At 53.7% G+C, this 26,116-nt stretch overlaps 7 protein-coding genes and 1 non-coding gene across 8 annotated transcripts; 4 read left to right on the top strand and 4 right to left on the bottom strand.

Annotated features, from left to right (window-relative positions):
• Positions 1-4,117: 4,117 nt before the first annotated feature.
• Positions 4,118-5,167, top strand: N0V96_010591 (uncharacterized protein; the record flags this gene model as incomplete). Its single annotated transcript, XM_065759002.1, has 1 exon — positions 4,118-5,167. One exon carries the CDS (start codon positions 4,118-4,120, stop codon positions 5,165-5,167), a length of 1,050 nt encoding a protein of 349 aa, XP_065612312.1.
• Positions 5,168-5,271: 104 nt separating this feature from the next.
• On the top strand, positions 5,272-7,107 carry N0V96_010590 (uncharacterized protein; the record flags this gene model as incomplete). The annotated part of the gene is made up of 1 exon (XM_053189363.2): positions 5,272-7,107. One exon carries the CDS (start codon positions 5,272-5,274, stop codon positions 7,105-7,107), a length of 1,836 nt encoding a protein of 611 aa, XP_053053351.2.
• Positions 7,108-7,495: 388 nt separating this feature from the next.
• On the bottom strand, positions 7,496-7,993 carry N0V96_010589 (uncharacterized protein; the record flags this gene model as incomplete). Its single annotated transcript, XM_053189364.2, has 1 exon — positions 7,496-7,993. One exon carries the CDS (start codon positions 7,991-7,993, stop codon positions 7,496-7,498), a length of 498 nt encoding a protein of 165 aa, XP_053053352.2.
• A 2,599-nt stretch (positions 7,994-10,592) lies between these two features.
• N0V96_010588 (uncharacterized protein) lies at positions 10,593-11,677 on the top strand (the record flags this gene model as incomplete). The annotated part of the gene is made up of 3 exons (XM_053189365.1): positions 10,593-10,947; positions 11,049-11,445; positions 11,554-11,677. 3 exons carry the CDS (start codon positions 10,593-10,595, stop codon positions 11,675-11,677), a joined length of 876 nt encoding a protein of 291 aa, XP_053053353.1.
• A 733-nt stretch (positions 11,678-12,410) lies between these two features.
• N0V96_010587 (uncharacterized protein) lies at positions 12,411-14,899 on the bottom strand (the record flags this gene model as incomplete). Its single annotated transcript, XM_053189366.2, has 2 exons — positions 12,411-14,832; positions 14,892-14,899. 2 exons carry the CDS (start codon positions 14,897-14,899, stop codon positions 12,411-12,413), a joined length of 2,430 nt encoding a protein of 809 aa, XP_053053354.2.
• Positions 14,900-18,842: 3,943 nt separating this feature from the next.
• N0V96_010586 lies at positions 18,843-18,924 on the bottom strand. The gene has a single exon. It is a non-coding gene; the product is annotated as a tRNA-Ser (tRNA).
• A 420-nt stretch (positions 18,925-19,344) lies between these two features.
• N0V96_010585 (uncharacterized protein) lies at positions 19,345-20,154 on the bottom strand (the record flags this gene model as incomplete). Its single annotated transcript, XM_053189367.2, has 1 exon — positions 19,345-20,154. One exon carries the CDS (start codon positions 20,152-20,154, stop codon positions 19,345-19,347), a length of 810 nt encoding a protein of 269 aa, XP_053053355.2.
• A 4,743-nt stretch (positions 20,155-24,897) lies between these two features.
• N0V96_010584 (uncharacterized protein) lies at positions 24,898-25,455 on the top strand (the record flags this gene model as incomplete). Its single annotated transcript, XM_053189368.1, has 1 exon — positions 24,898-25,455. One exon carries the CDS (start codon positions 24,898-24,900, stop codon positions 25,453-25,455), a length of 558 nt encoding a protein of 185 aa, XP_053053356.1.
• Positions 25,456-26,116: the final 661 nt, after the last annotated feature.

Genomic DNA, 26,116 nt, shown 5'->3' with positions numbered 1-26,116 from the left:
GCTGGAAGCAATACACCGAATACAATGGCAGTCAAAGACAAGTCATGAGTCTTTAGGTACTTTATTATGATGGCAACCAGTCGTCGTGTTGACGCACCTGCTTCATCGACCTTGCCTGCCCCCGCTTTCCTTCTCAGCCCAACACCAAGGCCCAGCGGTGATCCATGGACGGGGAAGGAGAGGCCGGGTGGTTGGGGGGACCTGAACCCTGCTTGACGGAAGGAGCCCCTAACCACCCTAACGCGCCCGACCTGATCGTGTCAACTTTCCTTCCCTCAATGCCTCTGCACACCTTACGTAACTTCCTTTCTCAGTTCTCTCAAGAACAGAAGAACCTAGGTAGGGCTCCTTGAAGCGTTGGAGTGCTCGAGTGACGGGAGTGACATGACCTCTCATCCCAGGGAAGTTACAGTTGGCGCTGACTGTGCACCAACACCATCGTCCCGTCGTCGGTACCAGGTGGGCCCCTTCAAGTTTCTCCTCATTCCCCTGGGAAAAGCGAAAAAAGCTTCTGGTTTCCAAGATTGTCGGGCCAGGTCCGGGTCCATGCGACACTCAGCGCCGCCCGTCCTGCCGCTGCTGCGCTCCTGCACCTCGAAGCTCTTCATGGCAGTGGGCGGGTCCTTCCCAGCTTTCCCAGGCCCCAGGCACAGGAAAAAAAAAAAAAACACAAAACTGGGTGATCCGGTCATTTGATGCGTCATCATTGGCTGGGGGCTGACCTGGGGAAGCAATGGAATGGGGGTCCAGGGTGGCTCCCAGGAGGAAAGGCGGCGGGCGGCGGGCGATACGTACCGGCAGCTTCCCCGTCTTCCATCCTCTCGTCAGTCTGTCACTCAGTTGACGCCCGGAAGTCTGTCATTGTCACACGTATTGGGGGTTTTTGGCTGCTGGAAGCATTTGGGTGAATTGCGTCGGTCTCTCTCTAGTTTTGAGTAGTATGGCCTGTCTATCGATTTTGAGTAAAGTTGTCCACAGAAAATATGAGTTCATATGAAGTAGTCACATCCCACATAGGAACAGCCCCAACAGCTCCGTCTTACAGATAGAACGTAAGGCACCTAATCTTCTTCAGCAAAGTGATACGAAACATTCTTGAGCATCTCAGGATTTCCACTAGCTATAGCGTCGGCCATTGAATGTTTTGTTAACATTAGGTGTACCTGGATGAGATAGGATATCATAACTTGCCGGATGAACTTTGTCAAACCATCATATTGCGTGACTGCTTACATCTGCCGTCAGCAACGGTCGCCATCTGGGTCGTGTTCACGGCCACAGCATCAACGCAACACCCTCTCGAGTCTCAGATGAAAGAGTCGAGGTGACAAGAGATAGACACGCAGACACGGCGCGCAACACCCAAGACACGACGCAAGGCACGCCACCTTAATTACCCCAACCTTTGCCTCCATTCCCCTTGCTGCGGGTGAGTATGCCATACCTTACCGATACCTGACTCTCTCCATCATAATTGTACTTTTAGGATGCATGAGCATGGTCGTGTACGTAGCATCACGCCAAAAAGTTACCTTTAACCTCAGCCAGAAACAACAGGAAGACACAGCCCTTCCCGCACTCTCGCGCGCGACTCGCCCTGGAGAGCCCCGCGCCTATTGGGGCCATATTTTGCCCACCGCCAGTTTTCCTGAGGTATTTGGAAGTTGGGGCATCCCGCATGCAACTCTCTGCATTGTGCATTCTGCATCTGTTTGGTGGCTTGCCTTGCTTTCCCCTCCCTCCCTCTCTTACGATTCGAGCACGGCAGACAAACCCACTCGTTCCTTGCCTGCCCGAAGACTACCTACTCAACTAGAGACTAGAGTGATGATGCGACAGCCCCATTTGTAAGAAATGCTTTGCAGAGCTGCCATGCGTCCCTCGTTTCTGGCATGCGGCGATGCGCTGTCGACTGTCAACGTTCTCTTCTTCCCCGCCCTCGTTCCTGTTCCCGTGTTCCTCGATCAGATGCTTTGACCTTTGACGGCAGTACTATTGCCAACGGACAGTCGCACTAAGACTCTGCGGACCGTCTCTTCCTGCATAAGCTTACCTGACCTTACCTTGCCATAGTGTGCCATGGACCGGATAGGGCCCCTTGGATCGTCCATGTCCCCTTGCGCATCTTCGTCCCCCCCTCGTTTCCCCCCATCGTCTCCTTGCTGCTCTCCAGCTCCTCCACGCCTTGCGTGCCGTTCGGTCCTGTCTAGGAGCTTCTGCGTTCGTCGTGAGGCGTAAAATACCTTGTCAGCCTGGGTTCCCTGCAGCTTCGACAGGAAGGAACGGTTCAGGAAGGAACATACATCTGAATACGTACCTACTCAGATCCTTCTTTCCTGAGGTGCTTCATTTCTGCTTTCTTGGCTCTTTCCTTCCATCCGAATCAACACGAGGAAAGTTCGTAGCCGATTACTTACCTAGTCAACCGCATCGTCACGTGAAGCCATCACCACATTTCCTCGAGTCTGGCGCGGTAAAAGCCTACCTTCCCTTTCGAATCGACTTGAGCATCCACGAACAAAGCAACCTCACCAACTCATCACGCCAAATCTGTCAATCGACAAAGGAGCCCACCGGCTTGCGGCAGGGAAAACAACATCCATACGTACTTCGTTCCCCGGGCGCGGCGCATCGACATCATCGTTTCCCATCAACGGGGGGCCACCTGTCTCACTAGCGCGAACGAACCTCCCCCGGCATCCCTGTCGCGTTCCGGCTGATTTGCGCCCATTTGCCAGCGGCGGCCCCAAGGTCACCAGCTCACGGTCCCAAGTCCCCCAAGTCCCCCAACCTGAGGTACGGATAAGTCTACAAGCAGCAACAGGTCGAATTGTCGAACTCGACTTTTGGACCTAGCCGCGTCTCCAGCTTGACCTCTCACCACCACCTGCAGACTGCAGTGATCAAGGGTGGACCACCCTGTCACCTTGACCTTGACCTTGACCTCTCTCTTGAGTCTTTCCCCCCATCCCCGAAAGAGACAAGACAAGACACCACCATCTCCTCAACCCACCCACACCAACAAGAACCGGGACCCTGTCGCCAGTCCACCATCACCTCCACCTGGACCTTCACACCCCCTGGCCCCCGAGGTACTGCAAAAAAGAGGCGAGGGCCAAGGAAAAGAAAGAGAAGGAAAAAAAACGAGAGTGAGCACAGGCACAAGCTGTTCAATGCCAGCAGCCGGCCAGCCCAGCTCCACCGAAACAGGATCCGACCAGGGGAATCCAAAATAATTCTGCGTCCGTGTAACACAACAGTGTGTCGCGATCTTCCTCTGCTCCTCGACCCTTCCCTCCTACTTCCCTACCTTGCTTCACACACCTCACCTCACCTCACCTTACCTCTCACCCTCAACCTTACCCTCCTACAACACCACGCTCTCGGTTCTTCAACCGCCGCCCTGCCGAGTCGTCACCACCGCGACCATAACCGAACGATACCTTTTTGCCTATCGAGCGATCCTCTCCCGCACCCGCGCACGAGTCTGCTTTTGCGATAGCATCCACTACACCCTAGTCACCGTCGCGCTGACGCACCCTCCGATACCTATGTGCAATCCACCCTGTGGGCTTTGAGCTAAAAACTCGGCGCGATGGATCCAAGACAGCCGCCACAGCTGCCCTTCTCGCGCAACGCTGCTTCGCAGTACAGCCGCTCACCTTTTCCTCCATCGTCGAACACAACCGCGACATCAACACCGAACCAGTCGCCGTTTCCACCCGTCTCCCATCCGCCTGCGAATAATCCTCCATATGCCGAGCACCAGCGACGCTCCTCAGAAAATCCATACTACTCATCGGGCCCGAGATCGTTCCCGCAAGAGCCCAACTCGGGTCCTCCTCCACCTTCGGGCCACTCTCGACACCCGAGTGCATCCTCATTACCTGGTGGCCCGCCGATGAATCGTAATATGCCTCCTCCGGGCTCTCCTCCCCAGCCCGGGAATCCACCTCCTCCGGGATCGCATCAGATGGGGCACTATGGCTTGCCTGTGCCAAGAGCTCCGCCTTTGAATGTTGGTCATCCAACTTCATTCCCAGGGGGCCGCGAGCTACCTTCGCTACACTCAATACAAAGAACGGGGAGCACCGGCAGTTCAATGTCAATATCCTCCATGTTGGGTGGCCCTCCCGCAGCGCAAAGAGACTCGCAGCCGCCGCCTTCGCATTTTCCTGCCCCAGCGACCTCGGCGCCTTCGGGACCGACGTTCGCGCCGACGATGCAGGCTTCCCCGAGAATGCACTCTGCATCTTCCGACTACCAGCCTTTCAGAAGACCTCAGACACCAGACCATCAGCGCCCGTATGATCCGAGAGGTAGTGCTGCTGCATCACCACAGGGTGCGTATTCGACCACGCCCGAGATGCAGCGGTACGGTACACCCCAGCAGGGCTACCACCAGCGCGGCCCTTCAGCTCAAGATGGTAGAGAATCGAGCCGAATGCCCCAAGGCCCTCCGCCGAGGCCTACGAGCCAGCCAAAGTCGTTCCAGAACATGCCGCCGAGGCCTGCTGACATGGGTCGAAACAACGGACCGGAAGAGATGTATCCGAGGCGGGAGGAGATATCTAGAGGCTCAATGGAGTACAATCCTGAAAGACCCGGTCTGAAGCCCATGACCTTTGATGACCGTTACCGCGCAGAAAGGGACCGTCGGGATGAGATCGAGTTCAGGGAAAGAGAGCAGGCGAGGGAAAGAGAACGCAGAGACAGAGCATATTCAGGAGGAGACAGTGGTCGAGGAGCTCCTGTACACCAGGGCGAATATCGGCCGCAGGAAGTTCAAAGAGGTCAGCCTCCGCCATTTACTCGGCCTCCGGAGCAGCAACGCGAACAAGGCCCTTGGCCACCAAGACAGCAGCCGCCTTTTGATCAGTCCAGGGTACCGTACGATCCCGCTGGACTACACCCAAGGCATCACGAATACCCTCCGACCTCTGCGCCTGGCTACCCACCTCAGGCTCAGGGCCATCCCGCCCCAGCTCCTCAATTCCAGCAGCAGCCGCCTCCCAACGATCGGTATCCCCTTCCCAACCATGCTCAACAGCCCCCTCCAGGCCAGCCTGGGCCACCAGGTCAGCCCGGTCAGCCTGGTCAGCCGCCCTGCAGCTGCAACAACCCCAACAGCAGCAGCAGCCTTTTGACTCTCCCGAGCGGCGGATAAACCACCTACATCCCCAAGCGCAACCGCCTCCATCGCATCGCCGTCCTGTCGAGGAAGGCCCGCCGCCTCCATCAGTCGCATACAGTACACCTCATGGCCCGCCAATGTACGATTCGCCTCGCAACCGACCTGCTGAAGAGCATCCGAACAATAACCAGAGAAATCTGTTGGCGGTCCAAGAGATTAATCGGAAAGGACGAGTGTCACCATTGCCCCAAGCTGTCCAAGGAGCGCAATCACGACAGCCAGGACCACCGGGACAACTCAGCATCAAGAGCGAGTTCGGTAAGATGTTCTCCGGAATAGGAAGCGGAGTCACCCTTACTGGCAGCCCTGTCAATACAGTAACTCCATCGCCATACACAAACGCGAGTCTTGCAAGACGCGACGAAACAGACGGCCCAGCGCACGAGTCTGGACCAGACACAACAGCGCCCAAACCCAAGGGCAGGCGAAGGAAGTTAAAAGAAGATGACACCAAGGGTGACGAGGAGAGCACGGGACGACTGACGCCTGTTGGTCGAGCAAAGCGCCCGAAGACTCATCAACACCACCACCATCAGTACGTCCCGGTTCCCTCTGGTCTTTCTACACCGACTAACGACGACAGCCATCATCACCATCACCACCATGGTCATCATGCTGTCGATCACGCCAATGCTCCCGCCCCTACTCCCAGTGGCGGCACGCCTTTCAAGAACGTCAAGGGAAGCACTCCCATCCCATCCCCGACAGGACTGGCGAAGGATTTGCCGGCTGCTCACCACCACCATGTTCCTCGACCGGCGCATCAGCATACACACGTCAAGGAGACGCCAGCCAAGCAGGCCGTGCAGAGCCCGACGAATGTTCTTCCTCCCAAGCCGAAGACGATTGTGACCTCAAAGGCTGTGGTCGAGTCGGTTGCACACTTGCCACGAACTCATCTGGGCGATGTGCTCTATGAACCCAAGCTCAGCCCCGCGAGACAATTGCCAAATGTTCCATCAGGCCGCGGATTCTCTTCGACCCCCATGCCACTTCCTTGGAATGTCATCAAGGACAAGGAGAACTGCACACTCACGGTGAAGGTACCCAAGGTGCACCTCACTTCGGCGGCGAGGGAAGAGATCACGGCTCGCAGAGCGTTATGGGGCACAGACGTGTACACAGACGACTCAGATGTCGTTGCTGCCTGCATTCACGGTGGATGGATTCGGGGTGAATGGGCTGACGATGTGGACGTGGGAATGTTGGACCTCGATCGCGGTATCAATGCTCCTGAAAAAGAAGTTCCGGCAACGAAAAGACGCAGCAAGGAAAAGGAAAAGGAGGAGAAGGCCCGACTAGAGGCCAACTCGGCCACATACCTCGACAAGCCGCCCAGGACGGGCCCTGTTACTGTGCCCGCCGATCGTGATATGCACGTCAGCCTTGTGGTTCTCCCGCGACTGGATAGATACGGTAGCACTACTCGCTTCGGTATTCAATCGCGAGAATTTGGCGGACGATACAATGGTCGACAGTCGGTCCATGACGGCATCAGCTACATGATTACGGGTATTCGCTGGGTCACGAATGGCGCCGGTACGCAGAACCGTCTCCGTGGCAAAGGCCGCCGGGAGCGAATGCGCAAGGCTATGGGAGAGATGCACGCGGCCAGCCGAGGCCTTAATGGGGCTGAGCTGGAGCGCGAGAAGCTTCGCCTGAGCAAGATTCGAGGGGAGATCGTCTCCGGCACCTGGTGGAAGAGGAACCAAGGTGCGCGCGCCCCTGGCGAGTACAAGGAAGAAAGAGCGCCGAGTGAAGGAGACAAGGAAAACAGAATCGACGGCGAGCGTCCTCAAAGTGCGGCTCCCAAGGCGAACGGGGTCACCACGAATGGCGCTCCGGCAGCCGATGACGACAAGATGGATATGGATGGTGCCGCCGCCAAGGTCTCTGACGTTCCGGTTGCTTAGGATATCTATCACGGCTTTATTTGGAGACGAGCGGCATATGAGCATTGGGCAGCGGATGACAAAGTTGGAGTAGTTTTGTAGGAGTAGCGCTGGTTATAATACCCAATACTTTTTGAATACTTGCAGTGGTTCGAGGTCTTGAGACGGTATCCTGATGTGATTACGGTGACTAGTTACTATACACTGATGTTACAATGCGAGAGGTCCTCTTCATTTAAACGTGTTGACTAACAGGGGATGTGCCGATGTCCTCTTGTGTCACTTTGCAAAGCGTAGGAAACGATCGTCTTTGTCCAGACCAAGTCGCTCTCCTCTTCCTCAGAAGCGCCTCGACTTCCTAGCACATCTATCCCACAAGAAAGATGAACTGATCGTTCTTCACGGGTATCTAGAAATCCGTCACGCGACCGTTGTAGCTCCAATCACCACCAGAGCCCCAACGAAGCGGCTCCCTCTTGGGCCCGCCGACCTCGCCGGTGCGCGGGTTGACGTCGCCCTCAAACTCTGCGGGGGCGCCGCGGACGTAGTTTGGATGCATTGTGTCTTCGTCCGTTGCTGCGATTGTGGGGGTCGCTGTTGCGGTCGCGGTAGTGGTAGGTTCGCTCGTGGATGCTGTTGTGGTAGCCTCGGCGCCGACTGGGGAGGAAGATGGGTCGGCAGAGGTAGATGAGGCGTCGGCGGGAAATTCAGGTTGCTCTTCGACGAGGTGTTGGAAGGCGCTTGAGACGGAGGCCTGGCGCTGGAGACGCTCGAATTCGGCTTGTTGGTCTGCTGGGAGGCGCGGTGGCGCGGGACCGCGGGAGAAGGCTGAGGTTGAGGAGAAGCGGGTTGGGATTGAGGTCTTTGAGAGGTTGAGGAGGGGGCGGAGGCGGAGGAGGCGAGACATTGTGGGTTGTGATGGTATGGGCTATTGTCGTTTGATTTGATTTTTTGTATTCTCGAAGTTGGGGTTGGTGGAGGTGAGGTGTAGAGTCGTTGTTGGTATCCGTAGTGGTGATGGTGGTGGTGGTGATGTGAAGAGTGCGGGTTTGGAGATGGACGATTTCGGAAAGACGGCGAAAATGCTCGGTAAGAAGAAAAATGTCACAATGTCATCGACGCAGGTTGGTCGGAGCGCAGCGCAGTGCAGTGCAGCGCGGGAGGCGGTTTTTTTTTGTTTTTTTTGGACCCTTGCTGGCAGCTGCACTCTTGGGTTCCCCAATGAGCGGCGCCACCCATGGCTTTGGGCTTCCGGTGGCGGAGGCGGATGGGGCCGAGGTTTGCCGTTGCGGAAGCTCAGCAGGTGCCTGGGTAGGGCCGGAGGTACCTTACTTTACCCGGGTGGATGACATAATAGGCTGCCCGTGGATGGGCTCTCAACTCTGTGAACTCGAAGTCTGAACCCTCATACCAACTTATGGCTTGATTCTACGAGGGCATCAGTAGCTCAAGAACCCAATTCATTTCCAGCTAGAGTTTTCTATCATTGTGACTACTGCCGCCAGTATTGTTAATTCGATATAGACAAATACCCCTCCTCTCACTAATTATCTCTCGAGGCATATTCCTTCTTTGCTACACATTGAGTACCGTTAAATAGGCAAGGACGTGGTGATAGTAATAAGTGACCGTGGCTTATTTTATTTCCATGGAACTTACCTGCCTTGCTTTTGGTACCTGCCTCAGGTTGACCCCGTAGGAAGGCCATACGTTGCTGGCCTTCCGTTTCCAAGCTCGAATTCTTATACACCTGTTCAAAAAAGGAAATCTCTTTGGTAGGCGCGACAGGTTTAAATACTAGATACGTGTCTGGCTGCTGGTCCTCCCTTCTGCGCCCGGGCACACGGATTAATCTCGTCAATCAGCCGGGCCAGCAGTCATATAAAAGAACTCGAGACTGGCGCCTAGCTCTAAAGCCCAAGAGAAGTATCTCATAAGGGGCGGGAGTCGAGAGACAACTGCAGGCTGCATATCTTGTCGAGGGACACACTAGACGAGGCGAGTAGCTCTTTCATCAGCCCTTCTCACAGGGTCTAGTTCGCCATTCGCAGCCCCTGCCTAATGTTGGCTTGTCCATCTTAAGGTAACTTACCTTCTCCATCACCTCTCGACGTGTATTGCATATAGAATACACTAAGAGATATGAGAGCTTACTTGGGACGAAGAGCCAAGGTAGTAGTAGATGTTTAAGTACCTGTTGGATGGCATGACCTGGAACCTCTCCATGGATCATCTCTTGGATCTTATGATCAAAGAGTCGTCTTCATCACAACATACGGGTCATGGTCAAGGAAAATTGAGAAGCGCCATTCTCCGCCTTTATATATAGAAACCCTCATTTCGAGGGGTTGATCTGTGGTTCGCAATAGAAACTTCTCATCTGCCGTCTACCTCCACTGCGACTCGGACAATATCAACGTTTCACGGCATCTTCCCTTTGCCCTCGGTAGCGACCGTATCATCGCTCCCAGACCACGACTTTCCAACTTCATGAACAGGCATTGAATCATTGATGGATATTCTTTGCCAAGGCCACCTGGGACCAAACTTCCAAGACGGCATTATGGGCAACCTTTCACATGACGGGCGGGCTGGCGCTTTCAGGGACACATAATTCTTGATAGAAGTGAAGACAGATAACAAGCGCTCCAATCATACTCCGCGCTCCCTCCCGACTCGCCGGGAGTCCCAAGCCCGACACGCGAGCTGATGAACTCCCCCCTGGTAAGCTTAAACTCACGACGGCAGCCCCAGAGAATTTGAGCTTTAACGTCCATCGACTCCAGAAACGCGACCCCATGGCGCGGAGTACAACAGTTCACATGCACATCCAAAATCAACTCTAAACGAGCACGTTTTCGTACGTTTGACTAGGAAGCTCACTTCGACATCATGTTCCTCAGAAGGCCGATACAGTCACTGCACGATCAGCTAGTCACCAAGGAAGAGACTCGCGTGCTCGCATTCACAATCTTCAGTACCAGTGGTGTCCATCGTGGGGTGTCCCCGGACCCCGCTCCGGTAGGGGCAACGCCCGCTAATCCCACCAATCCCCCACCTCCTCCGATATTGCGGTCTCGAATCTTGGCAGAATGGCTGATTTCTCTTTCGCCGGACAGACCGTGGACGGCAGGTTAACGGTCCACTCTGAAGACAACGCCGAGTTTGACTGATTCCCTTGCCTCTTTTTCGAGAACTGCGTGCCTACAATGGGGCTTCTGAGGAGAATGAACCCGAAATTGGCAGGATGATTGCAGCCTGTGGCGTGTCTGATGGGCTCGCTTACACGGGGGACTTGACTGGCACCATACTATGCGATGGTGTCGGAAGATGACTTACACGGCGATGCCCTCCCCTTCCCTTTACGCCCCCATGATGAACGACCTTTGACAAGCGATATAAATCTCCCCATCCACTCCCTCTTTCATCACGTCCTCCCACCGGCTCACCCTCGAACCTCTTCCTTCACAGAACAAGGACTCCAAGTCCACCCCATCACGCCCAAGATGCGTCTCTTCTCAATCCTCACCACCTTCCTCACCCTCGCAGCGGCACCCCTCGTCTCCGCCTTCACAAACCCCATCCGCCGCCCCGGAGGCTCCGACCCCTTCCTAACCTACTCGGGCGACGGCTACTACTACCTCCTCTCCACGACCTGGTCCACCGTCGAAATCGCCCGCTCCACCACGATCGAAGGGCTCAAGACCGCCACTAAAAAGGTCGTCTACTCCTCCGCCGACGCCTCGCGATGCTGCAACGTCTGGGCGCCCGAGGTCCACTGGCTGGGGAACCGGTGGTACATCTACTTCACGGCGGGCGGGAGCGCGAATTTGGATAATCAGAGGATGCATGTTCTGAGGGGTACGTCTTACATCACACACTCACTCACCCACTCCTCTCCCTTCTCGTTACTAGTTTGGCAGGATATCATGAGAGAGAGCTTCGTCACTAACATACAACAGGCGGCACGACCCCCTGGGACGCCTACACCTACGTAGGCCGCATCGGCCCCGACGAATGGGCCATCGACGCCTCCGTCCTCCGCACCCCCTCCCTCGGCGAATACCTCGTCTTCTCCTGCTTCCACGGCGCAACCTACCAATCCATCTGCATCCAAAAGCTCAACACGGACTACGTCTCCACCTCGGGCTCCGTCTCCCTCATCTCCCAGCCCACGCAATCCTGGGAACGCGTCTCCCACCCCGTCAACGAAGGGCCCGCGGCGCTCTACTTTGGCGGGAAAACGTACCTCGCCTACTCTGCGTCGTACTGCTGGTCCGCGTCGTACTGTTTGGGATTGTTGACCTGGGACGGGAGCAAGGCGCCGACGGATCCGGCGGCGTGGACAAAGGGGAACGGGTGTGTGTTGAGTAGTGGGAATGGGCATTATGGGACGGGGCACAATAGCTTCTTTGCGAGTCCGAAGGGGGATCAGACGTGGATTGCGTATCATGCTACTGCGAATAGCGCGGGCGCGTGCGATGATAGCCGGTATACCATGGTGCAGATGCTCGGGACGCATAGTAACGGTTCGCCCAACTTTGGGACGCCTGTTGCTTTTAGTTATGCGTACGGTGAGCCGTCCAAGTGAGTTGGCGATGAAGGGGGTGGTGTGAGATGTTGGATGGAAGGAGAGGTGGCGGGTTGACGACTGCGATGTTGAGGATGAAGATATGATGGAATGAGATGATGCTGCAAACGGATGGATGAATGGGGGTATTTGAGAGTTGATGCTCTATTCTCGTAGATATTTTGTTATTGGAATTGGATGTACATAACAATCAAGTTCATCTGAAATTTTCTTATTGATTTTCAAGCCAATCGACGACTCGTTAGGAGACAAAAACATGGATGAAATAGCAGCGTCACTGATCCAATGTAGCTATATCAGATGAAATAGATGGAATAAAGAACGTGAGATAATACACTCTGGGTTAAGTAGGTACATGGGGTCAGAACATTGGTGACCTAGCATACACATAACCAACTTTCATGAATCTTAATATTCCATAGTGAGTTGCTCAAGTTATGAGAGGCGGCAGGTGTGAAGAGTATTAATTATTCTGGTCATCCTATCTCCAACTCGACTGCCGGGCGTTAGCCTTGTACCATAGCACTACACTGCATCCGTAAATGCCTTTAGCTTGAGCCGGTTACTCTATACAAGGTATGCCATCATTAAGTTCCTAATTTTCATATTCTACTTCGAGGTATCGTGTGTTCAAAACAATTACGCCGTCGCTGTCGGATGGTATCATTCGGTAATGTCGGCTGCAGTCTTCTCGGCCTTGATCAAGTATGGGTAATTCTGGAGGCCGTGTATCCTATATCTGACCATTGCCGACGAATTCCCGCTGCACTTCAATCTCCCCGCTGTCGGCGGTAAACCGTCGCTCGAGAACCCATCTGGTCTCGCCACTCTCTTCCTCTTTAATGTAAGATATACTGTCTGCGGACCCCTTGTGTTTGTGACCCATGCCGGGCCTCCGCTGAGGTTGAGGCGTCGGGTCGATCCGGGGCACGAGATTCGGATGCATGGCCGTGTCTGGGCTCTTCATCCACAAGCCCGAGTGGGAGATGGTGTTGGAGATTGACAGCTCATCCATCTCGTCAGACTCTGGAACGGGGTCGAATGCCGCGCTGTGCGTGAAGTGAGGAGAGTTCATCACCACCGCAGGACTTTGGTTCAGTGGTGGCAGAGGCGGAGGCGGTGACCCTAAAGTGGGCATGGACATGGTGAGAGTAGGGGAGCCCGATGTGCTGCCTGCATCCGAAGAATCCATGTCGCGACTGCGAACAGAGAATGCCGAGTTCTTGCGACCATGGCCGTGTATGCCCAGCATATTGTGAGGCCCCGGGCCCCAAGGTGAGCTTCCACCTTCACCCCTCTCCGATCTGGGTGAACCCTCGCGACTCGAGACCAGACTGGCCTGTGATCCACCCCAAGCCCTGGAACGAAGCCGCATCAGCGCTGACAGGCTCATATTATCTTCACCATCAGCCATCATGGCAAGTTGGGCCAGGCCGGGGCTCTGGAGACTTGATGGCCCGGAACCGATACCAGGCGGGACCGCAAGACTCATGATCGAGTTACGATTCGAGTATTCGGATCTCTCTGTGATAGGCGTGAGGTTGGGCTCTCGAGATACTATCCTCCCGGACTTGCTTCGGGATACGCCCGACGGCCCAAAGAAGCCGCCGTTAGCATATTCGAAAGGCTTCTCATCCGATCCGTTGGAGCTGTCCCTACTGTGGCGCCCACCTCCCTCTACAGGAGCAGAGTAGAACCCAAACTCCTGACCATACCAACCGTCGGAGTCGTTGGCAAGGGCACTGGCGTTCGCCTCTGCAATGAAGTCGTCATAGTCCACATCGTAATCATTCAGGTCTTCGCGAAACCCAGTGTCGTCGTAATCATCGTAGTCGTCCATGTTCTCATGCTGTGGAAGGTCATCTAAGGACTCTCCACTGGGCGACATTAGCTCGCTTGGAGGGGGTGATGAGTCTCGTCGAAATCGACCGTTAGCGGCGGCTTCGAACGCTGCTGCCGCCAGAGCAGTTTGATAAGCATCCACCTTGTCCTGGCCCGTCGCTGAGAAGCTTGACGTCATTACGGAGGATTCCTGGCCTTGAGCCAGGCTGTCGCTGGCTCGTTTTGAGTCGTCGACAGAAGGAGCCGGCATACCGACGCTGAGGGAAGTATGGGCCGTCGATTGCGATACATTGGAATGCGCAGACAGACGTGACGTGCTGTCAGAAATTCTCTTGACATTCTCAGGGGCACTGCCGTCTTGGACGCTGGCATCTTGACTTTCGCCTACCTTGACATCGGGGTCTTGCACGTTATTCTCAGGCCGGGTAGCGCCACCAGTCATCGCAGCTCTGGCAGCTTGAGCTCTGGCAAAGGCGCCCGGAATGGGACGGCCATACTTGTCTGTATCGTCCAGATCAAAGATGGACTCGTCAAAGTAAGAGCCGTCCCCCTCTCCAGCGAATTCCAACTCATCGAGAAGGCCGTTGTCAAAATAGAGATCGTCCTTCTTAGGGACTGATAGTGGAGCGGGCGACAAAGACTGGGTTGGCTCGCGCAACGTTTCGTCCTCATCTTGCAGTTCCGTATCGGTAATATTCAAGCCGTCGATCGGAAGTTCGGCAGCCGAATCAGTCGTAGCGGGCGACAGGTTCTGATCGGGAGCAAAGCCGGGACTCAACAGCTGGTTCAGATCTGGCGTATCTCTCGAGATGGCGAATCCAATCACTTTGCCGTCTGCGTCTCTCGGCGTCGCTAACAGACCAGCGCTGTGTGGACTGGTCAAGGCGGAGGGAGGGCCTGATCGTTGAAAGACAAAGCCAGCAAAGTTCTCTTGATCGTTGTCGGGGTCGTTTGCAGCATCCTCGTCGAATTCGATTTCAACTTCTGGCACCGGATCAAGAGCAAAGGGATCGGTTCCAGCCGCATCGAAGTCTTCACCATCGTCCAGACCCAAAGGATCTGTGCCGCCCGCGTCAAAATCCTCCTCGTATCCGTAGTCGTCTCCAAAATCATTACTCATCGGAATCGGCTCTTCGAACCCGTCGTCCTCCATCATCGCATCGTAGTCAAAGTCCTCGTCAAAGTCGTCGAACCTAGAATCACGAGGTCCACTGGGTTCAGGGTCGGAAGTCTTTCTCTCAAGTTCGCGTTGACGATGTCGTTCTTCAAGCAGCTTCTCCTGCTTTGCCGCGCCAACCATGTCGAAGCTGAATCTAGAAGACGTGCTCTTCAATCGGCGGGGCACAGAGGAAAGGACATCTTGCCCAGACACAGAAGCATGTCTCGAAGGGTTTGCTCTTGTGGAGGGTGTTTTCTTAGATAGAAACGAGGACGCACTAATCGAGGGCTTCTTGGAGACGATAGAGGCCGAGCTCGACGATGGTGCGGTATCGTCTTTGGGCGGCACGTCAGGCAAAGGTTTTGACTCCAGGTTCAAGCTGCTTCTTGTCTTCACCGACCCGCTCCCGGATTCAACAGCCGGCTGTGATATGACGCTGACAGAGCCCGAGCGACCGGATTCAGAAGCACTGCTTGTATTCCTTCCATGTTGAAACGCTTGTGTTGGTGCTGCGCTCTCTCTGGACGACGTCTGGCCCAAGTCTGACATCTCTTCAGGTATTGGCGGCTGTGCTTTCGTCCCGGGGGTTAGCACCGCGGCAGGGCTGGGGCCCTCATTATTGGGCAGGCTTCGTCGAGGTCGTGGAGCGCTAAAGTCGTGAACTCTTGTCCCGCGGATGCGAGGATCGTATGACGGGTTTCCTCCCAGCGGGAGAGGCGTCAAGTCTGGTGCATTTTGGCTTGTCTTTCTCCGTGCAAGGAGTGTTGACATTGGATTTTTCAGAAAAGGCAGGCCTTTCCTGCCCTTGGGGGCATCGGAACCATGGTTTGCCATGCGAATTGGCTCGCTCGACAGTCTCGTTCCTGCAGGGCGTCGCCCAGTGGCAGCATAGGACTGAGCTTGGGGTGAGCTCTGGGTATTGCCCTGGTGATGCAACTCGGTTGGGGTCGCAAAGGAGCCGGCATGTTTCGAGGCACTCGTGGGTTGTGGTGGGGGTCTCGTCGGAGGGGCGGTGTTTATCAGCAGGGGTGCAGGTTTCGACCTTGTGAATTGACTTTCGTGGCTGCCTTGAAGAACCGGGGACGCGATCAGTTCTGGTGATTTCGCCGCCATTTGTTGTTTCTTGAGTTGTTGTTGTTGCTCCTGCTGTTCGCGCTGGTATTTGCGCAAGGCGACGCCACCGAGGAAGCCAGAGTCTGCGTTGTACGGCGAGCGCACCGGTGGAGGTACGGGCGGCTGGGGTTTCTGTGTGTTGGACTCTGGCGTCACCCTGATCTTGGTATCGACAGTCGGTCGCTCGAGCGGGGAGGGTGATTCGGAGCTGGAAGAGGTGACGCGGGGAATGGGCGGCAGGGTGGGAGGTAGTGAGGAATTCGTTGTCGAAACCTGGGGTCGAATGTCTGGGCTTAAGGCGGCATCCTGAATGAAGGGAGAATGCTGCTGGGGAAGCGAGGGATCCCAGGGAGCCGTGGCCGAGGGTTGCTCGGGGTTTGGCGAAGTGGGATTTGACTGTCCCCTCCGGTGGATTCGTAAATGGGAAAACATCGTCGCGGTTTCGGGACGGACGAGCTACTGGATGGATGGGTGATTCAGGCGCGAATGGCGATCCAAACCACCGGCGCAGGGGTGGCGGATGGTCGCAGAGGAGGAAGCAATTACGGAGACAGGTCGGCGGATAACGAGCGAAGGGAAGCTGGATCGAGCTTGCGACTCCAGTCCTCCAAGTCCAATATAGTCCCCAGAACTAGGTACGGGTAGTGTTGGGAGAGGAGACTAGACGACGTTGACGGCGTCAGTCTTCAGCCTCTTGAGTGAGACGCATTCACCTCCTTGCAGACAGAGGCGCAGTCATAGTTCGTCTGTCCTGGCTCGGATGCGATGGTGTATCAGCGTCAGTTTGCGTCGGCGTCGGATGCGTGTGTGCAGGCGCGAGCGTTGTGAGTGGTGTTGGCTGGCGGTGGGAGTGGTGGAGGGATGTCTTGGAGATTCGATGCAAGCTATTGGTAACGGTGCTTGCTGGGCATTAGACGGAGGATGTTGAAAGAAGAAAAACTCGAGTCATACGCCTGCCTGGAAGGAGTAATGAATGGACGAATACCTTGTAATAATGGCAAGGTATGGCGGGGAAGAGAGGTGGGAGGAAAGTAGTGGTGAGAGATGGTAGGATCAGGTTCAGGATGACGAGATGGAGAAAAAAACAGATGAAGGAGAAAAAGGTAGTAGATAACGAATAGAGGTAATTGGAGAGCATCTGTAAGCAGGTTGGGCAGGCACGAAGACTGCTGGATGCCGTTAGCTGTCACCACTTCTTTTTCTGCTCTTGTTGCATGCCTTGCCCGGTTCTTAGTACGTGAGGTGGTATTACTCGCAGCTGCTTTTGGCGGCTGCGTGGGAGAACCTTGTCCATGCCATGCCCATGCCATGCCCATGCCATACCAGTCAGGCCTCTATCTCTGTCTCTCCGTCCGTCTACGGCCTGGTTTGTTTGGACTTTGCATATCCCCTCCTTATCACTACTGCCGTTCAAGAAATTACCATCTTGCCGAGCTTCTCAAGTCACAGAACACCATATTATGGAGCAGCTGAAAACGCTACCGTCGACGATGCAAATGCTCAGACATTCACAGTCCAAGGCCTTGGCTGCTGCTGCCAGGACTCCAGGACTTGGCCTCGTCTGCTGGGCCGTGCGGCTTTTCGCAAGCACTAATCATTGTTACCCAACATCCAGGATCAAGGACTCGGGACCCCAATTTCAAGGATTTCAGCAGGGCGAGAGAGCAGAGAACAGAGAGAGAATAGAATCACCGCTCGGGCTGGCGCGCCCACTGCTGCAGGCTAGCCGTGTCAATGTCATCCGTCGGCATCATGTCATCCTAGACGGATCTTGGAAAAGCGCACCAGGGTTTGCTGCAGGCCATCGGGTAAGGGCAAGAAAGGGTCCAGTCCTCCTCTCCATCGGTACGAATGTCTGCCCGGAAATCAATATTGAGCCAAGGCAACGCAACAGAGATGGTTTCCGACTGCATCAACCCGGCGGCAGCTATTATCTCCCAGTCCTCGGAAGAGACGGCTCATCTTCGACTCCCTGCCTCGTCTTCGTCTTTCGTCGCTACTTTGGTCCTCTCTCCATTCCTCCCTTTCTCTGTCTTGTCTCGTCTCATCTGGACTCTGGGCAACCATCCCACCTATCGACATCCACACGACATCCTTAGCACATCAGAAACCCTCCGAGTGCGTCTGATTGGATCATGGCAGACGCAAGGCGAAATGAAGCACACCCATTCCAGAATCCAGAGATCCATCCGCCTGTGCTAATGGCCCCGTTTTCTCCGACCCCCACCATCCTTCAGGTCTGACGCGGAGCTCGAGACACCAGATTATGTGGTTATGTCATCTCACACAGCGGCTGACCGAGGCTCAAGGCTTACGTAATACCATGTGTGGAAATGAGGATACTCTACTCCGTATGCTTATGTAAGTACAACCAGGTGCATAGCAAAGCACATGCCATTGAACTCTGCACAACTGACAATGCACACTGCAAAGGAGATGCCATTCTCGTCTCTGGCAATAGAAATCTGAATCTTTTACAACAACCGCAGCTTTCCTAATGCCGCGGTGCCTAGCGCAGATCATCCCGTCATCCCATCCTTTGCGACTGAATCGTCTCGTCCCAACGGGACAAATAGAAGGATGAAAGGAAGACGAAACCAGCCAGGCAGATGGCTGCCCACATCCCTATGATCGCCGTTGGCCCCGTCACCTGGTCCCTGATGAGACGAGACAACAATTGCTCCGACTCGTTACACAGCGAACTTGACGCGACGACAACGGCAGCGGCAACGACGACATGCGATACGTACATGCCATAACCGGCACGCACGCGGCGGCCCGCATCTGGCGTTGGAGCTTCGGAACCTGGGGCGAGGTGGAATGTGCCAGATCAACGCATTGAGCTAGCTCCCTGAGAACATGAGGCGAGCGGCTCAACGCCGTACGGTTGCGGGATGTTGATCTCTGGCACATGCTTGCTTGTCACGTTATGCCCACAGATTCCATTTATGTCTGCATTTACTCATACTGGCATCCTGAATGATCGTTGACATGCAAAAGGATAGCAAGCAGCCATCACAAACGAAAACCCCCACGGCAAAAGCAAAAGATCGACGTTGGCCTGATTCGAACAGACGCTCCCGAAAGAACAAGATTTCTAGTCTTGCGCATTAGACCACTCTGCCACAACGCCAGTGGAAGAAACTGAAGCGAGTCCAGGATCCTTGCTATTCGGCGAGAGCTGAGGGCTCATGTAGCGGCAGCAATTGGGTGGCCCTGAGTCGAGATCCGCTGGCTCCACCGAGCGGGTATGCTGCTGGCGGGGCCCTCCGGTCCAGACCCGGCGCGTTGAAAGGTCCTGTTCAACGAAACCCTAGCGGATAGCCTTGGGCCCGTACCGAGTCTTGCAAGTTTTCGTGATCTCCAGGGACCTATACAGACATGGCTTCTAGTCGTTATAGATTACTCAAGGGCACACAGATCACATCTTCAAACGTCATAGTGAGAATATAATCAACTCGACGCAACATCTCTAAGCACCGTATTATCATCTTGGAGGCAAGCTCCTGTCAAGCTATAGAGGTAGGTTAGTCAATACGCATTCTACTTACACTCACCTCGGAGACATAGGCTTGTTCATATGTACAACCGGACTAGACTCATCGAAGTCTCGCCCCAACTCCTCGTCGCTTTCGAAGTCCCCAATTTCGGCTTTCGCTCTCGAAGCATCAACAGCCGCTTTTCTCTGCAGCTTCCACTCCTGATTGATGTACCCTTCGCTCCTAAACCCACCAGCCTCCAGATCCTGCTGGAAATCCAAATTCGGCCCCACCAGCGCCGTCGCCATCTCCCTCGTTGATGTCATCACCCGCTCAAGCAACTCCTTCTTTGCAATCTTCAAGTCCTGGATCAGACTTCCCACGACAATCATCTCCATCCCGCTGTCCCCAAAGTGCCGCCTAAGCGCCGTCTCGATTCCATTCCACACCCCATCCGTCGTCTTCGCCATCCCCTGAACATACCCCAGCGCAGCATCCCACATGTCGCGATACACCCGGTTCATAAACTCCATCTGTCCCAGATCCGCGCGCCGCGTCAGGTCCTCGATGATAGTCTTCATACGATCTGAGTACTCGCCCCGACGCTCCGCCTGCGCCTCACTCTCGAGGTAGGTGAGCCGGTGCCGGACGCGGCAGTCCGCGCAGAGCTTGTGGGCGCGCTTGGCGTACTCGTCGCGGTGGAGGGCTTTGGCGCTCCGCTCGTCTTCGAAGCCGGCCCAGACGGCGCGGCAGGTGTGTTGCGGGAGGCCGGGGAGGGCCATGTGGTTGCATTCTCGCTGTTCGAGGTATTCTGCAAAGTAGCTGCCGCAGCCGCCGTTTTCGGGGCTGAGACAGCGTTGGAGGGCGAAGACTTTCATGCACATGGCTGGGTTTTCTGTGGTTTGGGTGAGCTTTTTGGTGGAAGATGGGGTTGGGTACCTTGAACAAGTCTCTATTGGGTCGGTTGTTGATGGTAGGTTTTGAGTTCCTTGTAGTGAATGAGTGGCTTTTTTTGTAATTTGGTGTGAGTGACTTACACCTCCGGATCGGAAGAAGGCAGCAGCTCGCTCCTGATATACACCGAGGAGTCTTACCATAGACTCTTGCTTTCAGGAAAGAACACCAAAGAATCTCGAGACAAGACTTGCTGAGACGAAAGGTCTTTGACCTCGATAATTGGTTTGTTTAACACAATGGCTCTTGTCGAGGCCATAGCAAGACGAGACAACGCTGACAAAGGTGTCCCAGACGGCCGCCCTTTACCGCGAGTAGCGCAGCCTGTCGTTGAATCACAAAGGACAAGGTACATGACATGCCGAGTCGAGATAGCGAAGATGATCTCGGTGCCTGAAGTGGCTGTTGCTTCTTCCACCTGTTCCGTTTCACTGACTTCATTGCAGAACAATACCCTTGTAATCTTTAACGTGATACTATCAAGGTGTTCTGTAATGCTGTTGTCGTGTTTCTCAGATATTCTAGGCAACTCCGAAAGCTGAACCGAGTCAACGAGAGTGAACTCTCCAAGACTTTTGGAAGGGGTAGTTAAGTACGAAGAGAATCGGAGATAGGGTTGAAAAATTGAGCTATAAACAGAATGTTGTCACTCAAAACTCCAGGCTACTTGCCTAACTTGGGCTCGCGATGATCTTCATCACCACCTTCTTCCACAAAGCAACGAGTGAAAGCATACTTTATGGGGTAAATCTTGCTCTATCATTGACACCAAGAATAGCCAATTCAAGGCCTCACTCTCTACAGGATAAACAATCCCATCAACAAGATCAGCCATGTTCAGAGCATGTCTAGCACCTCTCATCGTCGAATTTCGACTCCGAAGACACCTTTGGCGACGAAAGTGTAAGAATCGGCGCCGGAGAATCTTTCGCAGTTCGTTAGAACGGGTTTGGTTTGAGTCGACATGGGGATAGGCAAACTGTTCCTTTCACTGTATTGAATTTGAAGGTAAACACTTTTGGGAGCACTCTATCCCGGGTCACAAACTTATGGAATCCACTAATCAGAGCACCTAGCATAAAGAGATACGCTTGCATCTAACATACAAGCGGTGGTCAAACTTCCCAGCGCCGCCAAAGTTCCCTTGAAAGACCGATGCTGCGGCTAGAGAGCTCGAGTTCTGATCCGGATACTAGTAGCTAATACTGCACGACTCTTCGCTCCTCGAGTACAGCTCTTACGTACTTGTTTTCTTTTACGCATTTGCCGATTGCTCTGGCGATTCTGAGGTCTCACGTATACCTGGTGGAACATGATCTGACGGCCGGAGTAGACTGTAGGGCGTGCACGAGGGATAAACGGATTACCAGGAGCTTACGAGATCCGGGGTTAAAGAAGCTTGGGTTGGACGTCGGGATAGGGTGACCCTAAAGAATGAGATGGTGACGCGCGTTATTCCACGCCATCGAAGAGAAGATGCTCTAGCAAGACTGTAACATGTAGGGCGACGCCTCCAAAGCCACTTCACAGAGCAATGAGGGTTTCACTTATTGCTGGCTGAGGCAAATCATGCATTCATGCCTGGAGCCGAAATTGATGTGGACATCATGAAGTATGCTGTGATATCACTTCTTTCTTGACGTATGTCAGGGGGTGACTCTCGTTGGCCTCCTCATCACCAAAATGCTTTGTGCGCTTCTTGGCATTTCATCTGACTGCTTGTCTGCAAATTCCTATTGGTCGCTCAAATCTCGACCTATGCAGCGACTTGCCTATTTCTTTGTGCAAGGTTCATTGTTGGCTTCATGTTGTTCATATAGTTCTCAGGTATAAAAACCCGCCCTGTTCCAAGCCTTCTAAGAGGTCGTTCTAGGAAGCTTTATGTCTTTAGGCCCAATATCTGAAGCCAGTTCCTTAGGAGAGGGAGCCATGCAAGGCCTTAGCGACCCAACGGCCTCTGCCTCTGCCTCTGCCAAATAAAACTCGAGCAGTACCATCGAAACTAGAAAGCGATGCTCTAGCACAGTGGATTCGACATCCTTTCCGTCCACGAAAAGGCAACAAACGGGATTTCTGAATGACCTACATACATGGACAGATTATTCGGCGGAGAAACACCTGACCGTCAACGCTGCCGAGATGTACAAGAAGCAATACGACTACGGCGACTGCCCTATAAAGCAGGGAGAGATTCGCTTAATGTTTCTCAAACCAAATGCACACCACTCTGCTGAAGTTATTATCCAGCTGAGAGCAGTCTCCATCCAAGAGACCATAGAAAAACCCGAGGTTTTCGGGTACACAGCTCTATCGTACAATTGGGGGGTTGGGGATGAGAGCGAGATTGTCTTTATTGACGTGGCTCAGGACTATGAACCGCAAGCCGTTTCCAAGTCACATGAAAACGACGTCTCAAAGAACGCTGCACATTCCGTTCTGAGGAGGGATCGAGTGAGTGTCAACCCGAACCTATACGCATTTCTCCAAGAATTTCGACTTCCAGATCGAGAGGTAGCCCTGTGGGTGGATCGCATTTGCATCAACCAGAAGGACCACAAGGAGAAACAAAGTCAAGTCGCAATCATGGGACAGATCTACTCGACCGCAGCCAGCGTCACCATTTGGCTAGGACCAGCAGACGAGCACGACAAGACTGATCGAGCCATGGATTTCATCAACCTCATACTCCAAAACAACACGAGGGATGTATTCGGAGATACTCACGCAAAAGATTGTTTAGCGTTTCTGCACTTGATGCGTCGTCCAGTCTTCTCGCGTCGATGAATTATCCAAGAGCTGGCCCTTGCAAAGAGCGCCGAAGTGCGATGCGGCTCCAAGACAGTGAGATGGGGGGACTTTTCATATGCGGTCAGCAGTTTTGTTCGCCAATTGGATCATTTTCTCGAGGTGATCGAACGGGATCCAACATAGAAGAGGTCTCAGGAGAGAATCAAGGAAATGAAGTCACTCGGTGCCTGGAATCTGGTTGACGCTCTTTCCAACATGTTTCAACGACATGTTGACGGTAACATCTACGCTCCACGGCAGAGGCTTGAAAGTCTAGTCTGCTCACTGTTGACTTTCGAAACGTCCGACCCTAGAGATGCCATATATTCGCTTCTTGATCTGGCTATGGAGACATGCAAACTTTCGCTGAGCAACAACTTACAGCAACGCCAGCGAATTATACATCGATGGAATCCTGCTCCGGAGCCCGACTACAGCATTGACTTGCTTCACGTTTACGCCAAGTTCACCAAATGGTGCATCAACGAGAGTCATTCTTTGGACATTATTTGCCGTCACTGGGCGCTCCCCGAGCTTAAACAGCAGCCGGATGCGCAATACCCAGAGCTTATGGAGATGCCGTCATGGATTAAAACGGGAGAGAAATCTGCGTGTCGTTCGCAAAATGAAGGCCTCAGCGGACGGGAAACAGCGGACAGTCTTTTTGGCTTACCTGGGAACAACTGCTACAACGCTTCAAATGGAGATTTGCCTAACATTGTATTCAGGAGAGACAAGACACCTCAGCAGACCGAAGACTCTCCGCCACATATCCTCCGCGCGCAATTGGAGGTAATTTCCGACATGAACCTGACGATCACCATCAGAGGACGGTCTATGGGAGTCGTCTCGGAATTTCATCCAATGCACGGCGGTATCATTCCGAGTAAAGTTCTACTTAGTCTGGGCCATGTTCCGAGCACAGAGCCGCAAGATATCCCAGACGCTGTCTGGTGAACACTCGTAGCAGACCGCGATGCAGACGGAAAAGCAGTGCCGGACTGGTATCGACGAGCTTGCATGAAATGTCTATCGCTCGTCACTGATGCTGGGGATATTGACACCAATACAATTCTCCGACGATGCGACACTGCAACGGATCTCAGGGCAGATTATTTGAAGAGGGCACAGGCTGTCTGTTTCAACAGAGACTACATCGTATGCGAGGAAGGGAACGGGAAGATTAGGAAGCTGGCAGGAATAGCTTCTCTGGATTCCAAGGTCGGCGATGTCGTGTGCATTCTTTTCGGGTGCTCCGTCCCTTGCGTTCTCCAGCCTTTCTGGGATGCGAGATGGCGTGAATCGCAGCCTGAATTTACAAGCTCATAGGAGAGGCTTTCGTTCTTGGGAAGATGGACGGCGAAGCACTTGATGGATTGACTGAGAAGGAGTTGGCAGGAGAGAACTTTTCCTTTGAAGTGAAGCGATGTTTCCATATCTCAAGAGTCAAGTTTAATACGCAGTTCACCTTCACAATGACACAGAAACCTAATTCGACAGAACCGGTTTTAGCGACTCGTGGAATGTAATTAGCTCCGTCTTAGCTTTCCTTGGTGCAAGAGCTTGGTGCAAGAGCTTGGTGCAAGAGCTTGACGAAGCCGGAAAGTTCGGCTTATGATGTAATAGCCTTCTAAGAGTCAAACATGTCACCACACAGACCCGCCGAGGCAGACCATATCCGTCACACCGCGAACAACCCCTTCTCCACGGACATCCGCAACATAAAACACCAATTCGGACTACTACCTCTTTTCCAGTCGTTGCTTCGGACATTGAACAAGTAGATATTCTAGACTTATTCTAGCTCACCTTCCCATCGGAACTCATTACTCTACACGAACCACATCTTCACCAATTCAACGTCATCTCTCTTACAAGCACGAGTCATGTTTCTCTCAAACAGAGCGCCTGAGAAGGCCCTTCCCCGCTTCCAGACAAACACACCACTGGATTCAACTTTCGATGAGGACATTCGGGATACGCATCTCATCTATGACTATGATGCCGAAGACGCAGAGGGCAACCCGGAAAAGTGGAGGTACGAAATGTGGTTCTTCTCCGAGGACCGTGTCGTCTATGCCATCCATGGTGGGCCCATGAACGGCCGCATAAACTACCAGACTGCGACTTATCAATGCATCCGGCCCGGTGAACTGTGGCAGGTGAACTGGTTGGAGGAGACGGGAACGGTGTGCTCCTTGGTGTACGACATTCCCAAGCAGAAGATTTCGACTCTCATTTCATTCTCGAGAGGACACTGGGAGAACCCCCAGGCGGCGCATGGTGATAAGCGCAACCCGGGAGACTTTGCGAGATGGAGAGTCCTCTCGAGGTTCGGAAACCAGACAGATAGGTTCATGTTGTCCGAGCAGGCGGATATTGTCGACAACTTCAAGGGAAGAGGGGATCTTGTACCGATCGAGGAGCACGCGAAAACGTTCTGAGTCTTTGTGCGATAGGCATTGTGGTTTTCTGATAGTAGCAACTTGTATTACAAAGAGCCGGAGTAGAATCAACGATCGATGTGCTTCTTCACGAATGATCGGTATTTAATACAAACTCGGAGTTATTAACCAAAGAGCGAATTCTCCCGACAGTCCACCATCTTAATTGTCCTGTATCTAGATGGGGATAGTCATGCCCTTCGACTGAGCCACCACAGAGAATAGCCTTCTCTTCGCACTGGCAGCGGGCACCCTTGGGTTCAGGTCCAGTTGCTTCTATCGGCACACCTTCGTCCTGCCGATCGATCGATCATTCTCAACAACACATTTCAGACCATCGCAACCTCTAGTAAAGAAGAGGTCGTTGTCGTTGCAAAAGTCTACACTGATTGAAGGATCGCCAAGAAACCGAAAAAAAAAAACCAGGCACAGGCTTACTATCGGCAGTTCTGCAGTTATCTCAACGTTTGAACAGGTCACCTCCATCATTATCTAGCTAGAACGTGTTAATTGGGCACGGAATGTTGACTGTGTCGGTTCAAGTTAGGACGGCTTACCGAGCGAGGAACAGCAGCCGAAGTAATGGCGATGAGTGCAGCAAGAACGGCGATAGACTTCATGGCTTTGGCTAAGAGGGCTTATAAGTAAGACAAATTGACAA

This window comes from Colletotrichum fioriniae (assembly GCF_027942845.1).
Source record: "Colletotrichum fioriniae strain IMI 355084 chromosome Unknown scaffold_15, whole genome shotgun sequence".
In the NCBI taxonomy this organism is placed as follows: Eukaryota; Fungi; Ascomycota; class Sordariomycetes; order Glomerellales; family Glomerellaceae; genus Colletotrichum; species Colletotrichum fioriniae.
This window is presented reverse-complemented; position numbering and strand designations above follow the sequence as displayed.